The 19,650-nt window shown below is 42.5% G+C and overlaps 1 protein-coding gene across 8 annotated transcripts in view; it reads left to right on the top strand.

The window, feature by feature from the left end:
• The window catches only part of TM9SF2 (transmembrane 9 superfamily protein member 2), a 483,300-nt gene that overhangs the window by 252,302 nt on the left and 211,348 nt on the right, over positions 1-19,650 (top strand). For all 8 annotated transcript variants that reach the window (XM_067766156.1, XM_067766149.1, XM_067766151.1 and 5 more), the window contains 2 exons: positions 7,697-8,682; positions 8,737-8,896. In XM_067766156.1, the coding sequence (XP_067622257.1) occupies positions 7,697-8,682; positions 8,737-8,896 (1,146 nt within the window). The remainder of the gene's footprint in view (positions 1-7,696; positions 8,683-8,736; positions 8,897-19,650) is intronic.

Here is a 19,650-nt window from a genome sequence, read left to right as displayed (position 1 = left end):
TGCAAACGACAGTCCGTCTGTCTTTGTAGTATGACCGAACCGAAACCCGCTGAACGTGCATCGCAGTGCAACTCAGTTTGTTTCTTCGGATCGTATATTGTCAGCACTGGGGCGGCCGACAGTTTCGTTTTAAGTTCCTCAATGGCTCGTAAACAGTCTTCTGACGATGCGAATTTAATACCGCCTCGCGTCAGCTTTTGCAATGGCCCAGCGATTCTAGCAAAATTCGGGATAAACCTTCTGAAGTATGAGCAGAGGCTTAAGCAAGTCTTGAGTTCCTTACACTTTTTTGGAAGCCTATATTTTTTGATTGCTTCTACGTGCACGTCGCTGGGGCGAATGCCATCCGAACTAATTGAATAGCCTAGATATTCGAGAGTATTAAACCCGAACATACATTTACTTGGCCCAAGCTCCACATTCGTTTCTTTCATTCTCCTAAGTACATTGCCAAGAATCTTAACATGGGTTTGAAAATCTACTGTGGCTACAATTAAATCGTCCACATATACCATTATCGATCCATTGTCAACCAGATCTTTGAGAATGTTATGGACGTATCGGAGAAATACAGCGGGGGCGTTTTTTAACCCAAATGGCATACGCATATATCAAATTTACCGTAAGGTGTTACAAAGGACGTATATTTAGTGGAATCTGGAGCCATTTTAACATGAATAACACGTTTTTTAAATCGAGTGTTGAGAAAAACTGTTTCCCGCCTGGATAGTCGAGGCAGTCTTCGATTAGGGAGAGCGGGAAATGGTCCCAATTGTTAATTGGTTCAGCGGTCGGTAATCAACACATTTACGAAATTCGCCATTTTTTTTTTTTTACAAATACAACCGCAGAAGCATATGGTGAATCGCTTGACCTATTAACTCTCTTATCCACTAATTCATCCGTTATATTTCTAAGTTCAGCTTTTTCGTAATGAGAAAGCCGCCTTGGCGACGAATGAAATGGTTTGTACTTAACTAACCTTATTTTCATCTCGTAATCATACGGTTTAGATTCGACATTTCCTGGCCTTAAATAGTTATCTTCTAGGGTCTTTCTCAATACATCGACATACCTTTCTTCTAATTCTTGATTTATGTTAATTTCTGATACACAAGCGGTCTGCTTATTAAAAATATTCTCACTAAAAGTTTGGGCATAACCCATCTCTACAAGCCTCATGAGGCATTGCGTTTACTTCTGATTCGAGCTCAACATCTTCTACTCGTATACTGCTATTTGATACAGAAATTTGTGATTCTGAATGCCTCTCTTCACCCTTAAGTCTAGGTATATTATTTAAGTTAAGTGCACAGAAATAACAACTGTAATCTGGCGTATCATTATTTTCTTGCTTTGTATGTTTAAATGTCGCATCACCCAATAAGCATAAGCAAATATTAAATCTTTTTAGAAAATCTCTGCCTAAAATTAGAGGCACCACATTTAAAACAAATTTATCTATTTCATTTTTAAATTTAATTTCACATTTAATTTTTCCAAAAATGAACAGTTTGTTATTTCCCAAGCCTCGATATATTGACTGCTTAGCGATTCCGCTCACATCAAATGGCACGGTGGACTTGCGGACAAAGCTAGTTGGACTGCAAGTATCAAAGAGAGATAAACAATCCATCTTTTGCAAATCTTTTGCACTTAACTTGTTTTGTTAAATAGGCTACACTTACCGTACTCATAGATCCTAGCATTCGGTAGCAGCGTTCTTCATCACCATCTTCAATGTCGGCCCCGACTGCGGCAACGGTTTTCTTCAAGCTCAATGTCTTCTTTGGGTTAGTGCAGCTGCGGTGGTCATGGGTCATCTTCCAGCAACGGAAACAACTCCCCCCCCCCCCCCCCCACCCCCCGGCCTCTTTTCGTATGGACATTTGCTTTGGAAATGCCCCATACAGGTGCAATTGAAGCAGCGTATTTCTGCTGCATCAGTTTCCCCGTTCTTTGACGCACTTGATCTTGATGGTTTCGGTTTTGGATATTGTCATTTATGCATAGGCGAGAGGAGCGACGACGCTCGTATAAGTCAAGCGATTGTTTAAATTCCCTCATCGTCCTTGCGTTCATCAAGATATATGTATATACCTGGGAAAGCCATTATTGTGAATTAACATTGTATTTATACTATGTGATGTATATCGATATGCAAAAGATATCTTTATTAAAATCGCTCTGTCTAACATCGTTCGTATAACCAGCAAGACGTGTTTTTATCTGCAAGGCAATAATATATTTCATGAAACTTACAACAGGTTATGGGCCTCACGTTTATCCTATGAAATAATTGAAAATATATTTAAAGTATAAATCTTTTCACTTTGCGATCAATTATTTATATTTATGCACATATTAGTTGCAGTGAGCAATTGTGGTGATTTTGAGGTTGGAATCACGTGCTTGTACAAATTACAATGGGAATTGACAAAATTAAAAAATTAAGCGGACGAGAAAATTACGACTCGTGGAAATTTGCAGCAAAGTCATATCTGGTGTTAAAGGGGTACTGGCCTTGTATTGAAGGTACGGAGCAGCATGCCACAAAAAATTTGCATCCCATATAAGCATTAGGGCTGTTAGAAGAGCCATCAAATTATTCGTACATACAGAATTGTGAAAACGCAAATGTTGCTTGGAAATCACTTGAGACTGCATTTGAGGACAACGGGGTACTACGTCGGATGGATTTGGTAAAATATTTGATGCGGCTGGAATTGTCGGATTGTTCCTCCATGGAAGACTACGTCAATAAAATGAATAGCACACAACAAAAATTAAACAAATCTGGCACCAAAATTCCCCATGACATTGTGGCGCAAATTATGCTGAGCGGTCTGCCGAGCGAATTTCGCCCAATGGTAATGGCACTGGCAAATAGCGGGAAGGCGTTGACTACTGATTTAGTATGAACCAATTTATTACAAGAAATAAACCATGAATCGATGCAAAATGATACGGTAGCGCTTATATCAAAGAAAAATAAATATAAATTGCCGGCGAAGAATAACAAAAAATCGATTGTATGCTCTGAGTGTAATCAAAAGGGGCATTATGCGAACAAATGACCAGCAAAATCAAAGAAGTCATCGAAAAAATTGTTTATCATGTCAACATAATTTGTTCCAAGTAAAGATAATGCGTGGATTATTGATTCTGGGGTATCTGCCCATATGACTAAGTCTTCAAACAATTTGAGTGAATTGCGAGAAGCAACATCTAAAGAGATTATTGTCGGCGATAACGGACGTCTGAACGTGGAAAGCGCTGGAGATGTGCAAATGACAATAAACCCAAAAGGCCGTGCAAGCAATGAGCAAGTAACTATAAGCAATGTGTTGTACATACCGAATATTTGTGCCAATTTATTGTCGGTAAGTCAAATGGCTAAAAACGGTAAAACGCTAGTTTTCAATGACAAAGGGTGTCGTATTTTTAATGAGAATCACAAGATAATAGCTGAAGCACCGCTTGTAAATGATTTATATCAGCTCAATTGTATCACACAACGTAATGCAGCGGCATTAACAGCAGTGACAAATCGAAATGTATGGCACCGACGCATGGGGCATTCATGTAACAACAACTTAAATCGTATAGAATCGTCGCTTGAGGGTTTTAACATATCTAAAGGTAAACTTGATCCATGTACAATATGCGCAGAAGGGAAGCAAACACGTTCATCATTTAAGCAAAGTGGTACACGCGCAACAGAAGTATTGCAAATAATCCACACTGACATTTGTGGACCAATGTCAACATCTTCGTTTAGTGGATGCCGGTACCTACTCACGTTTGTGGGTGATTATAGTAGAAAGGTCTATGCTTACCCTATGAAGCGCAAAAGTGACGCATTTGATTCGTTTGTAAACAACACTACAACAACAACAACAAGCAAGCGGAAATCTACGGTTGTGGACAATGAGGACTCTAGCGACGATGAAGAGTTTCCTGAATTCAGTGAGGATGCAGCGAATGTGGTTCAAAATCGTTGCCCAGATAAAGCGTTAGAACACACATTGCACGATCAACTAACGGCAAACGTGCTGGACTCTAGTGCAAATTGTAGCAAAAACAGTATGTCAGTCGGATCCTTTTACGGATTCAGTGAGGGAGATAATACTGTTGAGAATCCTGCAAATGATTCAGTCGATGTTACCGATCGTGAAGTTGCCACAGACAGTGAAAATGATACAATGACATCACAGTTTGGGTTTTTGACAACAACGTCTGACGTCAGTGAACCAGCAACAGTTGAACAAGCATTAAACAGCGAAAACTGTAAAGAATGGACTGATGCGATGTTATGGGAGTACAATGCCTTAATTGAAAATAAAACTTGGGAGTTGACTGAATTTCCAGGGAGAAAAGTCATATATAGCAAATGGGTTTTTAAGATAAAAACAAATTCGGAAGGGGACATAGATCGATACAAGGCGCGACTAGTTATCATTAGGGTACTCGCAAGCCAAGAGTATTGACTACGAAGAGACGTATTCTCCAGTTGCTCGTTATCCATCAACATGTTTTCTTTTGGCCACCGCTGTAAAGCTTGACTTGGCAGTCCATCAATTGGATGCAGATCCCAAAATGGTCCCAAAATTACCCTGACGGACCCGGCAAACCATCAAGAATTGATGCCGGAAGGGTCCCCAAATGATCCCGAAATAATACAGAAAAAGTCATGAAATTACCCCTAAAGAGTCTCCAAATGATTCCGAAATAGTCCCGAAAAAGTCCCGAAATTACCTTGATGGGTTCCCGTACAGATCCCGAAATCCATCCAGAAGTGATGCCAGAAGGGTCCTCAAATGATCCCGTATTAGCCCTGAAAAAGTTCCGAAATTACCCAGACGGGCTTCCGGACGGATCCCTAAATGACCCTGACGGGATGACTGACAGATCCCGAATTCCATCCAGGAATGATCTTGGAAGGGTCCCAAAATGATCCTGAAATAGTCTCGGAAAAGTCCAGAAATTATCCTGACGGGATCCCGGATAGTTCTTGAAAACTATGCTTAAATGATCCCGAAAAAGTCCCGAAATGAACCTGACGGGATCCCGTAGGGATCCCGAAAACCATCCATGATGCCGAAAGGCTCCCCAAATCATCCCGTATTAGTCCCAAAAAAGTCCCGAAGTGTCACTGCTCACTTTGTAAACCCTCGACTTATTTGACCCATTAAGTCTGTAATATTGGTGAAGGCCAAAAATTAATTGTTCGAAGGGGTCGTGGGACCGCCACCCCCTTTACATTTCGAAAAAAAATTTCGCCAGTCGACTATTGTCTGTGTTCCAAATTTCATCAAAATCCGTGTAGCCGTTCTGGCGTGATTCGGTCACAAAGACGAAAAAATACAATAATTACATACATTTTGTGTGTCGGGGTTAATTCTGGATAGGTAATGAGCGTATCTTTATCTTTTCCCCAGGTACTGCCAGCAAGGGATTTGAGGATTTTTTTACGGCTCTGGATTTTCGGAACAATTGCGGCTGAGTGCTCACCAAATGTAGATCCTGATCAAACGTCACACCCAAGATTTTGGGGTGTAGGACAGTCGGTAGCGTAGTGCCATCGACGTGGATGTTCAAAATGGTCGACATTTGGGACGTCCATGTTGTAAATAAGGTCGCGGAAGATTTAGTCGGTGATAATGCCAGGTTTCGCGAGGCGAAAAAACTGGAGAGATCAGGGAGGTAGCCGTTTATTCTGTTGCAGAGCTCATCGATCTGTGGGCCTGGGCCTGTGGCCATTATTATGCAGTCATCGGCGTATGAAACGATAGTGACTCCTTCTGGTGGTGAAGGTAGCTTAGATATGTAGAAATTAAACAAAAGTGGGGATAGGACACCACCCTGTGGCACCCCTTGTTTAATTCTTTTTGGTTTTGATGATTCGTTTCTAAATTGCACCGATGCCTGCCGACCACCCAGATAATTTGCGGTCCACCTTTTAAGACATGGGGGAAGGGTAGACCCTTCCAGGTCTTGCAGTAACGTTTCATGGTTGACCGTATCAAAAGCTTTTGATAGGTCTAGCGCGAGTACTGTTCTATAGTGGGGGTTTTGATTTAAACCGCAATTTATCTGGGTGCTGATGGCATTTAGCGCGGTGGTGGTGCTATGGAGTTTTCTGAAGCCATGCTGATGACAGGCTAGCTGCAAATTTGGTTGGAGGTAGGGGAGCAAAATGGCTTCAAGCGTCTTTGCTACTGGCGATAGGACCCAACAAACATTTAGGTTAGAAAACGATTAGAAAGCGAATCGAATTCTAACGTATTTCTCTAAAGTAATAGGTTAGAGGACGATTTGCGAAACTGCCGCCAATTATAGCATTCTCGACAAAAAGGGGACTTCGTTCTCGATATCGAGAAAAGGGTTAGAATTCTGATCGAATTCTAACGTCAATTGCTAATGGGTTTCTAATGAGAATTTTGAAGTGATGCGCAATTAAGTTCAGTTATTTAAAATCAGCGAAATTTTCATTCTTTCATTATATCAAATACTTTTATTTGGTTATAAGCTTATAAATTATAATAAAATAAAAATAATTCAAAATCCTATCGTATGTTTCACAGTTTTCAGTACTAGTTATTGTGTTAAAATTTTCGCTTCCACTTATTTCGCCAGGATTGAGTCGCCATTGGTTTGAGGTACGGATGAGGAAGCGTTTTCTTCATGCCATTTAAATAGCACTTCAATAATCTGCTCGCTTTCCCGTTTTAACTTTTTTTGATCCATTTTCACTTACTAGTATTTATTATTATAAATAAAATAAACTTCTTTCGCAGCTTATAATATTTCCACACAACTTCCACACAACAAGGATGACTGATCATGTCTTGCAAATAATCGATAACTGTGACAATAATCATAACATCGCATTTCTAGTGTTATTGGAATCGTTTCACAGTCGAATTCTAACCTAGTTCTCTAACCTATTTTTCAATTCTAAATGCATTAGAGAAGACCTTAGAATTCTAACGTAAAGCTACAATATTTCTCTAACGTTAGAAACTGTTTGCTGGGAAGAGATATCGGACGATACGACTCTCCTATGTTAGCTGGTTTCCCAGGCTTTAGTAGCGGGACCACCTTGGCCATTTTCCATTTTTCGGGTATGACAAAAATGGAAAGAGACAGGTTGCAGACATGTGCTAAGTATTTGAAACCCTCTTTCCCTAGGCTTTTAAGCATCGGTATGGCTATGCCCTCTGGGCCCACTGCTTTGGATGGTTTAGCGTGACCAATGGCATCTTCAACCTCTCTGGCGGTGATGGTAATTGGTGACGCGCTGAATTTATGTTTATGTGCGTTTGTGTGCCGAAGGCGTCATGAAAAAAACCTTAAAAATCAATGTCGAGAAAAAGTCAAAAAATTTAAATTTCGCAGGTTCGAAAATTATTTTTTGGGTATGCGTAGTGGAACTTTTTCCTGAGCCCAAATCCTATCGAAAAATCGATGGCGCGATATCGGTTAATAAATCGACCCACCCTAATATGTATGTAGATATGTATATTTGTAAATGATAGATTGTTTGTGGACTGCATTATTTGTAAATGTTCATGCCGCTATATATGTATGTACATACATATGTTTTATTTATTTTTGTTCATACATGAACAATCATCGCTTTTAATTTTAATGCCCCACTTTTGCTAAATTATTTCATATTATATTTTTGTAGGTATGCTCCAAGAATTATACTGGTGGTGAGGTACAGAGTGATCGCCGCCTTATGGTACTAAAAAAGGGGATCAGCCTTAACTACCAACACCACTGGATTGTTGACAACATGCCTGTTACATGGTGCTACCCATTGGATAATGATAAACAGTATTGTAGCACGGGATTTCCTATGGGTTGCTTTGTTCACTCAGATAGCGATGAAGCATGTCTTGTTAATCCCAATTATAATCGCCGAGGCTTTTATTATATTTTTAATCATATGGATTTACGAATAACGTACCATAGTGGTCAACCTGAGGGGAAGGTAGGATTTCGAGGAAATGGCGGTCGAATAATATCTGTAAAAGTGACTCCACGTTCAATTAATCATCTAAATTCGTTAAAGATAGATTGCGATAATACCGATCCCCTCGCTATTAAAAGTAATACACTAGGTCGTGGTGAACGGCTTTCTATCGTTTATACATACAGTGTTCTGTTCAATATGGATAATTCGGTAAAATGGTCATCACGATGGGATTATATATTAGAATCAATGCCACATACAAATATCCAGTGGTTTTCTATTCTAAATTCCCTAATAATAGTGCTGTTTTTGTCGGGTATGGTAGCTATGATAATGCTAAGAACACTGCATAAGGATATTGCACGTTACAATCAAATGGATAATGGTGAGGATGCACAAGAGGAATTCGGTTGGAAACTGGTACATGGTGACGTGTTTAGACCGCCGAGAAAAGGAATGTTGCTCTCAGTATTTCTGGGGTCTGGTGTTCAAGTAACGTTCATGACGTTGATTACTTTGGGTTTTGCTTGCTTGGGATTTCTATCCCCAGCTAACCGAGGAGCACTTATGACATGCGCAATGATTTTATTTGTTTCACTTGGCACGCCGGCAGGATATGTATCCGCAAGGATTTACAAAAGTTTTGGTGGAGTGAAATGGAAAAGCAATGTGGTTCTTACATCTTTAGTATGCCCTGGGTAAAAACTAGTATTCAATAATTTATAATTTTTAAAAAAAAACCTTTTTTTCAGAGTTGTGTTCTGCCTGTTTTTCGTTATGAACTTGGTTCTTTGGCATGAAAGTAGTTCAGGCGCCGTGCCTTTTAGTACACTCATAGCCTTGCTCGGCTTGTGGTTTGGAGTATCAGTTCCACTAACTTTTGTCGGCGCCTATTTAGGATTTCGTAAACGGGTAATAACTTAAAAAATATTACTATTATTAACAACAATATTAGCATAAATTTAGGGTGGGTCTGGGTTAGGTTGAACTGGCCGGTCAATAAAGACCTCACATAGACTGAATATGTCCATAGTCATGTTACTTTTTTATGCCTTGTGATGGCGTATCCTCATTACACTACTCTTAGCACTGCCGGATTCCCATGACATGCTGATTGGAATCTTGTTGCATTCCAACAGGGAGATTGGAATCCACTGCATTCCGAAATCATGCTGAGCGGAATCTGATGCATTCCGCCAGTATAAGATTTCGGCATAAGATCTTATTTCTGCTCATATTTCTTATTATTATTATATTCTGAAATTAAATAGTAATGTTCATTAATATTTCTTTGTTTGTAATATAACATTGTTGAAAGCTCGATATATCTTAAATTTTATCTTTTGAGTTGTATATTTATATATCTTTTATATTATGCAGTCGACCATAGTTTGTCGTCGACTTTAAATAATAAATAAATAAATAAATAGTGTTACTAGAATTTGTTTACCGACCAAATATTAAAAAATAACTCTGTCCTCTTGACTCGAGACCGTCAATTCTGCCTCTTCTAGTAGCTGGAACACAGAACGTACTCAACAGTTTCTTCCTGCAGCTCGCACTTACAAGCGAGACATATGATATTATGTATGTCGGGGTTGATTCGCGATAGGCTAGAGTTTAACCTGTTACAGTATCCAGATCGAAGTTGAGCTAGAGGGACGCGCAATTCGATGGAAAGGTTGATTTCTTCTTACTCTTAGCATAGAGGTCCGACGCGTTTCTATGGATTTCTCTGAGGACCTTTTTGCGCTCTTCTTATTCATACGGCTGAGTTCTCAAGTTCCGGATTTCATGGACTCTCGCAGCGGAGATAGAAATAGCCCACGCGGATTAAATGACCTTGCGAAAAGGACGTTCTCCTTGACGAACATCGGTCGGGATTGGGAGCGCAGCAAAGTGATTGTCTGTATACGTTTTGTAATCTTACCGCTTTTGAAGTTCATGAAAAAGCATTTTGTTGAAGTGATAAATTCGGCTGATCGCACGAGCGAGAGGAATACGCTTCCTACAGCAGCCAATTCTATGTACCGGGGCGACTCGGGATTATTTTCAAGAGCTGACATTTCAGTGTAACCAAATTAAATTTGTTACATCCCACCCACAAATTTTCATCCTCGGAGCAGCTCTTTGCAGCTGGACTGCTCCATGCCCTCCTGCTCCGGGAAGGTATTTAACCCGACCCCAGTCCCAGGTTGTGGTTCTGCTGCATTTGTAGTAAAAGGATCAAGCTTAGACGGTCTTACCGTTGTTGTTGTTGTTGTAGAGATAAGGACACTCCTCGAAGGTTTTTGGGAATGTTATCGATGTTGATGGTCCTTTGCCGTATGCAGATCCGGTATATTCCGGTAACAAGCACCATTAAGGTACTAGCCCATCTCGGGAACGATTTAGTAAGACCATATGAAACCTTCTAGGCCGTACCGTACTCCCAACCCCCTAGATCATTGAGGAATTTGGGATCGCCAGATCCTCGCTTGTTTAACAAACTGGATTCGCCACTGGAAGGTGGAGTTAACAATTGGGTTGGGAAATCTATTAATTGCGCTAGCAAACTCTTGAAAGGGTTGCGCTTCACAACTCCTTGACTCAAGTTGGTATTTTAGTCGCCTGCCGCGGGTATATTCTAAGCGTCCTAACCCGCCGGGGGAAGACGGTCATACGCTTGCCAGTAAAAGATGGTTGCACCGTTGGGGTTGTTCTGGCTAAGAACCCAACGTTTGTCCTCCCCGAAATTTCTACAAAACTTTTGTGGCTCCCTGCTGTTTGCATCCAAGGACTTCCCGCGGTTCACGCTCAAGCGTACCTCCGCCACGTTCTAGCAGCAAGGCTGCACAGCAGGCCACATCAACTGTCCGCTGTTGCTCACGCCAAACGGTGCCTAATAACTATGCCGACCATTCACAAATTGTCATCAATGTCCTCTAACGGGAGTCCAAGGAAACTTGGCTGTTTCAACAGGTGTGGACCATAATGAGAGGGGTGTTAGAAGCGTTGGTTCCACAATATAAATGAAGAGATTGTTGGTGTCATTTGCGGACACATTGCCAACAGGACATACATTTTGTATGTCGGGGTTGATTCTGGATGAGTAAAGTTTAAGCTGTTACAATACTCAGATCGAAGTTGAGCTACAGTGACGCGCGTTTCCCTAGGGAGAGTATGTTCCTCCTCTGCTAGTTTTGGGCCACAGAGGTTCGACATCTGCCTGTGGATATCACTAAGGACATGCTTGTGCCTTTGTGCGTCATACGGCTGTGTTCTCAGGTGCCATATTTCCTCATGATGCTTATGGAGATGACCCCTCAAGCCCCTGGGCGATGTAAGCTCTTCAATAAGATGTCTTTTGGGATGCCCAAGTTTCTTTATCCCAAGTGCTGCCGGCAAGCGATTTGAGGATTTTATTCTGGCTCTGGATTTTCGGTACAATACCTGCATGCTCTCCAAAATGTAGATCCTGATCGAAGGTCACACCCAAGATTTTAGGGTGTAAGGCAGTCGGTAGCGTGGTGCCATCGACGTGGATGTTCAAAATGGTCTACATTTGGCGCGTATATGTTGTAATTAAGGTCGCCGATGATTTGGTCGGTGACAAGGTTAGGTTTCGCGAAGCGAAAAAACTAGGGATATAGCTGTTTATTTCGTTACAAGGCTCATCGATCTGCATGGGCCCGTCGCCATTATTTTGCAGTCATCGTCATAGGAAACGATAGTGACTCCTACTGGTGGTGAAGGTAGCTTTGATATGTAGAAGTTAAACACAAGTGGGATAGCACACCACCCTGTGTCCCTCATTATACTCAGTTGAGCAGAGCTCACATAGTATATTAACTTTGATTGGATAACGGTTGGTTGTATAGGTATAAAGGAGTCGAGATAGATATATACTTCCATATATCAAAATCATCAGTATCGAAAAAAAATTTGATTGAGCCATGTCCGTCCACCGTCCTTCCGTTAACACGATAACTTGAGTAAATTTTGAGGTATCTTGATGAAATTTGGTACGTAGGTTCCTGGGCACTCATCTCAGATTGCTATTTAAAATGAACGATATCGGACTATAACCACGCCCACTTTTTCGATATCGAAAATTTCGAAAAATCGAAAAAGTGCGATAATTCATTACCAAAGACGCATAAAGCGATGAAACTTGGTAGGCGAGTTGAACTTATGACGCAGAATAGAAAATTTGTAAAATTTTGGACAATGGGCGTGGCACCGCCCACTTTTAAAAGTAGGTAATTTAGAAGTTTTGCAAGCTGTAATTTGCCAGTCGTTGAAGATATCATGATGAAATTTGGCAGGAACGTTACTACTGTTTCTATATGTATGCTTAATAAAAATTAGCAAAATCGGAGAACGACCACGCCCACTTAAAAAAAAATTTTTTAAGTCAAATTTAAAAAAAGTTAATATCTTTACAGTATATAAGTAAATTATGTCAACATTCAACTCCAGTAATGATATGGTGCAACAAAATACAAAAATAAGAGAAATTTTCAAAATGGGCGTGGCTCCGCCCTTTTTCATTTAATTTGTCTAGGATACTTTTAATGCCATAAGTCGAACAAAAATTTACCAATCCTTGTGAAATTTGGTAGGAGATTAGATTCTAGCACGATAACGGTTTTCTGTGAAAAAGGGCGAAATCGGTTGGAGCCACGCCCAGTTTTATACACAGTTGACCGTCTGTCCTTCCGCTCGGCCGTTAACACGACAACTTGAGCAATAAACAATATATCTTTACTAAACTAAGTTCACGTAATTATCTGAACTCACTTTGTATTTGGTATAAAAAATGGCCGAAATCCGCCTATGACCACGCCAACTTTTTCGATATCGAAAATTACGAAAAGTGAAAAAAAATGCCATAATTCTATACCAAATACAAAAAAGGAATGAAACATGGTAATTGGATTGGTTTATTGACGAAAAATATAACTTTAGAACGTTGTAAAATGGGTGTGGCACCTTCCATATTAAGTAAAATAAAATGAAAAAGTTCTGCAGGGCGAGATCAAAAGCCCTTGGAATCTTGGCAGGAATAATATTCGTGGTATTACATATATAAATAAATTAGCTGTACCCGACAGATGATGGTCTGGGTCACCCTGGTCCACATTGCGGTCGATATCTCGAAAACGCCTTCACATATACAAATGCCACCACTCCCTTTTAAACCCCTCATTAATACCTTTAATTTAATACCCATATCGTACAAGCACATTATAGAGTCACCCCTGGTCCACCTTTATGGCGATATCTCGAAAAGGCGTCCACCTACAGAACTAGGGCCCACTCCCTTTTAAAATACTCATTATCACCTTTCATTTCATACCCATATCACACAAACAAATTCTAGAGTCACCCCTGGTCCACCTTTATGGCGATATCTCGAAAAGGAGTCCACCTATAGAACTAAGGCCCACTCCCTTTTAAAATACTCATTAACACCTTTGATTTGATACCCATATCGTACAAACAAATTCTAGAGTCACCCCTGGTCCAACTTTATGGCGATATCTCGAAAAGGAGTCCACCTATAGAACTAAGGCCCACTCCCTTTTAAAATTCTCATTAACACCTTTGATTTGATACCCATATCGTACAAACAAATTCTAGAGTCAGCCCTGGTCCACCTTTATGGCGATATCCCTAAATGGCGTCCGCCTATAGAACCATGGCCCTCTTAAAATACTCTTTAATACCATCCATTTAATACACATGTCATACAAACACATTCCAGGGTTACCCTGGGTTGATTTTCCTACATGGTGATTTTCCCTTACTTTGTCTCCATAGCTCTCAACTGAGTATGTAATGTTCGGTTAGACCCGAACTTAGCCTTCCTTACTTGTTTTTAATTCTTCTTGGTTTGGATGTTTCGTTCCTGAATTACACCGAGCTTGCCGACCAGACAGATAATTTGCGGTCCACCTTTTTAAGACATAGAGGAAAGGAGACCCTTCCAGGTCTTGCAATAACGTGCCATGGTTGACCGTGTCAAAAGCTTTTGACAGGTCTAACGCAACGAGTAATGTCCTATGGTGGGAGTTTTTATTTAATCCGCAGTTTATCTGAGTGCTAATGGCATTTCGCGTGGTGGTAATGCTATGTAATTTTCGGAAGCCATTTTGATGATGGGCTAGTTGCAAATTTACATTAAAGTAGGGAAGCAGAATGGCTTCAAGTATATTGGCTACTGGCGATAGGAGAGATATCCGCTTTAGTAGCGGAACCACCTTGGCCATTTTTCGGTTTTGACGAAGGTAAAAAGGGACAAGTTGAAGACATACGTTAGATAATTAAATGCGTCTTTGCCTAGGTTTTCAAGCATCGGCATGGCTATGCCGTCTGGGCCCTCTGCTTTAGATGGTTTAGCATGAACGATAGCATCCTCAACCTCTTTGGCGGTGATGGTAATTGGGGACGCGCTGTATTTATGCTTGTGTGTGCGTCTGTTGGCCCGTCGTCTAACTTTATCAACCGTAGAATGTATTACATAATGTCGGCAAAAAGCGCTCGCGCATTTTTTCCCATTTATCGCCAAAGGCGATGGAGATTTTGCCATTGTGCTTAGACGGATTCGATAGCTGCTTTACGGTGGACCAAGGCTTACCAACACCGGCAGAGAGGTTACAATTCTTTAAATGCTCCTCGCATTTCACCCGCTTGTGTTCATCCACAAGCAAACTGATGCGTTGGTTTATATCCCTTATTTGGGGGTCGCCGGGGTCGTGCTGTCTTATAAGGTCACGTTCTCGCTAAATTTGCGGCCTCCTCCAGAAAATGAGCCTGGAATTCCGGAATGTTTCCGAACCGAGGCGGCTTCAAAGACCTTGCGGGAAGGACGTTCCCCTTCGCGGGCATCAGTCGGGATAGGGAGGGCAGCAAAGCGGTAGTCTGTAACGGATTTGTTGTCATCCCATTTTCCTTTCTTTAAGTTGGTGAAAGTGCTGTTCTCGGTAATGATGAAGTCGGCGGATCGCTCGAGCGAAAGAAGTATAGGCGGGTGGTCAGATGCAAAGGTTACCATCGGCTGCAAGTTGACGCAGTTTACTACCCCTGCGTTCACGACGGATAGATCTGGCGATCTGTGACAGCTTCCTACCATAAGAGTTTGGGCGTCTCCGTTTATTGTGCAGAACGTCGTTTTCCCTATTTGGTCCGCCAACATCTCACCCCTGCGTCCGCCTGTAGGTTTGAATTCCATAGATCATGATGGGCATTGAAATCTCCTAAGATAATGCGACTATCGCCATTGAGTAGTGCTCTGATATCAGGGCGGTATCCACTGGGGCAACAGGTGACAGGTGGGATGTAGATGTTGATGATTTCGAAGTTTACATCGCCTGACCGGACAGATATGCCATGACGTGCTAGGACACTGTCCCTGCGGCCGATGTCGGGATCGTAAAGATTATATTGCACTGTGTGGTGGATGATAAACGCAAGACCGCCTCCATTTCCACTCTCACGATCTTTCCTGGTAACGTTATACACAGAGCAAATCTGCAGAGCAGATATTGCTGTGAGTTTGGTCTCTTGAATCGCAGCAATGCGAATGTTATGCCGCTTCAAGAAATCAACTATCTCCGTGATCTTCCCAGTTAATCCATTACGGTTTAATTGCATAATTCTGAAGTGCAACCGGGGAGACGTCGTCACTCTAAGGTAGGTGTTCTGGGCTAGATCCCAAAACCCGATGTCCTCGTAAGTTTTATAAATCTTTTGTGGCTCCTTGCTGTTCACGCCCAAGGGCGTCCCGTAGTATTCGTCTTAGCGCCCCTTCACTACCTTCCAGCCGTTCTGCAGTTAAACTGTAATGGATTAACGGGAAGATCACGGAGATAGTCGATTTCATGAAGCGGCACAACATCCGCATCGCTGTGGTTCAAGAGACTAAACTCACAGCAAGATCTGCTCTGCAGACCTGTTCTGGGTATAATGTCCACCGAAAAGATCGCGAGAGCGGAAATAGAGGCGGCCTCGCGTTTATCGTGAGCGCGGGACTCGTAAACTGCGTCAAATGGCAGCCGATGGTAACATTGGCATCCGATAACCTGCCTATACTTATTTCGCTCGAGCGTACCGCCGACTTCATCGTTACAGAAAAACGCACTTTCATAAATTTCCAAAAAGGAAAGTGGGCGAATACAAATCCTTTACAGACAACCGCTTTGCTGCCCTCCCTATCCCGACTGATGCTCGCCAAGGGGAGTGTGCTTTCCTCAAGGTCGTTGAATCCGCCTCGGCTCGCTTCATTCCCGCCGGTAAAATTCCCGAAATTCGGCCTCATTTTCCGGCGGAGGCCGCAATCTTAGCGAGAGAACGTGACCTTATAAGACAGCTCGATCCCGGCGACCCCCAAATACGGGATATAAACCAACGCATCAGAATGCTTGTGGATGAACACAAGCGGGCGAAATGGGACGAGCACCTAAGCCGTTATAACCTCTCTGCCGGTGTAGGTAAACTTTGGTCCACCGTAAAGTCCCTATCGAATCCGTTTAGCACAATGACAAAATTTCCATCGTCTTTGGCGATAAAGTGCTTTCGGATGCGAAAAAATGCGCGAGCGCTTTCTGCCGACAATATATAATGCATTCTACGGTCGACAAAGATAGACGGAGGGCCAACAGACGCGCACATAAACATAAATTCAGTGCCTCTCCAATTACTATCACCGCCAAAGAGGTTGAAGACGCCATCGGTCATGCTAAACCACCCAAAGCAGTGGTCCCAGACGGCATAGCCATGCCGATGCTTAAAAGCCTAGGGAAAGGGGGTTTCAAATATTTAGCGCATGTCTTTAACCTGTCTCTCTCCACATTTGTCATTCCCGAAAAATGGAAAATGGCCATGGTGGTCCCGCTACTAAAGTCTGGGAAACCAGCTAACATAGGAGAGTAATATCGCCCGATATCTCTCCTATCGCCAGTAGCCAAGACGCTTGAAGCCATTTTGCTCCCCTACTTCAAAGCAAATTTGCAGCTAGCTTGTCATCAGCATGGCTTTAGAAAACTCCATATCGACACCACCGCGCTAAATGCCATTAGCACTCAGATAAATTGCGGTTCAAATCAAAAGCCTCACAAAAGAATAGTACTCGTTGCGCTAGACCTATCAAAACCTTATGATCGGTCAACCATGGCACGTTACTGCAAGACCTGGAAGGGTCTACCCTTCCCCCACGCCTTAAAAGGTGGACCTCAAATTATCTGGGTGGTCGGCAGGCATCAGTGCAATTTAGAAACGAATCATCTACACCAAGAAGAATTAAACAAGAGGTGCACCAGGGTGGTGTCCTATCCCCACTTTTGTTTAACTTCTTCATATCAAAGCTACCTTCGCCACCAGAAGGAGTTACTATCGTTTCCTACGCCGATGGCTGCACAATAATTGCCACAGGCCCAGGCCCAAAGATCGATGAGCTTTCCAACAGAATAAACTGCTGCTCTTGCTAGCAGTACTTGGGGAAAATATAAAGAAACGCTCATTACCACTTACAAAGCAATTGGCCAGCCGATTGCATGCCACGCGTCCCCGATATGGTCGCCAAGCCTAAAGACCAATCACTGGAAGAAGCTACAGGCCTGCCAAAATACTGCCCTCAGAACCGCCACGGGTTGTCTTCTTATGTCCTCAGGACAGAATACTCCCCATCAGGGAGAGAAATGAGATGCTAACCAAACAGTTCCTGTTGAATACCCAGAAACCTGGGCATACCATCTGATTGATGAGACAACACCGCCCAGGGGCTTAAGGAGTCATCTCCGTAAGCATTATGAGGAAATACGGCACCTGAGAACTCAGCCGTATGAAGCAAATAAACACAAGCAGGTCATTGGTGAACTCCACAAACAGGCGTCGGACTTTTATGCCAGGAATTGCCCGGTGAATCCAGTACTCAAAGAACAGTACCCAAACCTTGCGGAAGAGGAACGCATACTCCCCAGGGAAACGCGAGTCACTCTAGCTCAACTTCGATCTGGATACTGTAACAGGTTAAACTCTTACATATCCAGAATCAACCCCGACATACAAAATGTATGCCCCGATTGCAATGTGTCCCTACATGACACCAACAATCTCTGTAATTGTAATGTGGAACCAACGCCTCTAACACCCCTCTCATTAGGGTCCACCCCTGTTGAAACTGCAAGTTTCCTTGGGCTCCCGTTAGAGGACATTGATGACAATTTGTGATTGGTCGCACCTATTGGATGGGGCGAAGCACTGCTACACAACAACAACAACAACCATATTAAACCTTCTAGGCCATGCCGCCCTCCCAACCCCCTAGTTCCATGAGGAACTTGGGTCGCCAGGGCCTTGATTGTTAATGAAACAGGGTTCGCCAAGAGTAGGTGAGGTTGACAATTGGGTTGTAGAAGCTATATATTGCGCTGGCAACTCTTTGAATCAATTTGGTATTTTAGTCACCTCTTACGACAGGCATACCTACCGCGGGTATATTCTTATCCCCTTAACCCGCTGGGGATCAACTCTGTTTTACAAAGGTTTATGTTAAGGCCGCTTTAGGCTGCCCAAGGATAAAACCTTCGAAATGCCTCTTCTAGTTTTCACTAAAATACGAGGGGAACGGACCTGATACACTAGCCCTTCCTGGTCGTTGGAAACCGCCCTGATTTCTATATTGTTAAATGCTCCCTCTATATCTAAAAAGGCAGCGTTTTCTTTGTAGTGTAGAGATCTGCCTATGCTACCTAAGACCTCATGTAGGGCGGTTTCTGTAGACCTTTCCTTCATGTACGAACGTTGTGCCGTAGAAGGCCTGGGTCCATTTAGGGCCGACCTAATGTGAATATCTAAGAGCCTTTCCAGAATCTGAGTTCTGGAAGTTGGCAGTGAAGTAGGGAAGCAGAAGGGCTCCAAGTGTATTGGCTACTGGCGAAAGGAGAGATATCAGACCATAAGATTATCCTACGTCAACTGGTTTTCCATGCTTTAGTAATGGAACCACTCTGGCCATTTTCAATTTCTCGGGAATGACGAAGTTGGATAAGGACAGGTTGAAGACATGCGCTAGATATTTAAATCCATCTTTGCCAAGTTTTTTAAGCGACGGAATGGCTATGCCGTCTGGGCCTACAGCTTTAGCGTGAACGATGGCACCTTCAACCTCTTTGGTGGTGATGGTGATTGGGGACGTGCTGTGTTTATGCTTGTGTGCGCGTATGTTTTCCTGTCGTCTGGCTTTGTCACTTTATCGTCAAGGCGACGGAGATTTTGTCATTGTTCTACGGTGGACAAAAGCTTACCAACACTGGCAGAGAGGTTCCAATTCTTTAAATGCTCCTCCCATTTCGCCCGCTTGTTTCATCCACAAGCAATCTGATGCGTTGGTTTATATACGTTATTTGGGGGTCGCCGGGTCGTGCTGTCTCTCGCTAAATTTGCGGCCTCCGCCCGAAAATGAGGCTTCATTTCCGGAATTCTTCCGACGGGAATAAAACGAGCCGATGCGAATTCAACGACCTTGCGGAAAGCACGTTCCCTCTGGCGGGCATCAGTCGGGATAGGGAGGGCAGCAAAGCGATTGTCTGTAAAGGATTTGTAGTCATCCTATAATGTGTTGGGCGGTATGCCCATAATTTCAATACTCACGTTTGGGCTTTGCACCCACGCACCATATAACA

This window comes from Eurosta solidaginis, chromosome 2 (assembly GCF_040869045.1).
Source record: "Eurosta solidaginis isolate ZX-2024a chromosome 2, ASM4086904v1, whole genome shotgun sequence".
Lineage (NCBI taxonomy): Eukaryota > Metazoa > Arthropoda > Insecta > Diptera > Tephritidae > Eurosta > Eurosta solidaginis.
This window is presented reverse-complemented; position numbering and strand designations above follow the sequence as displayed.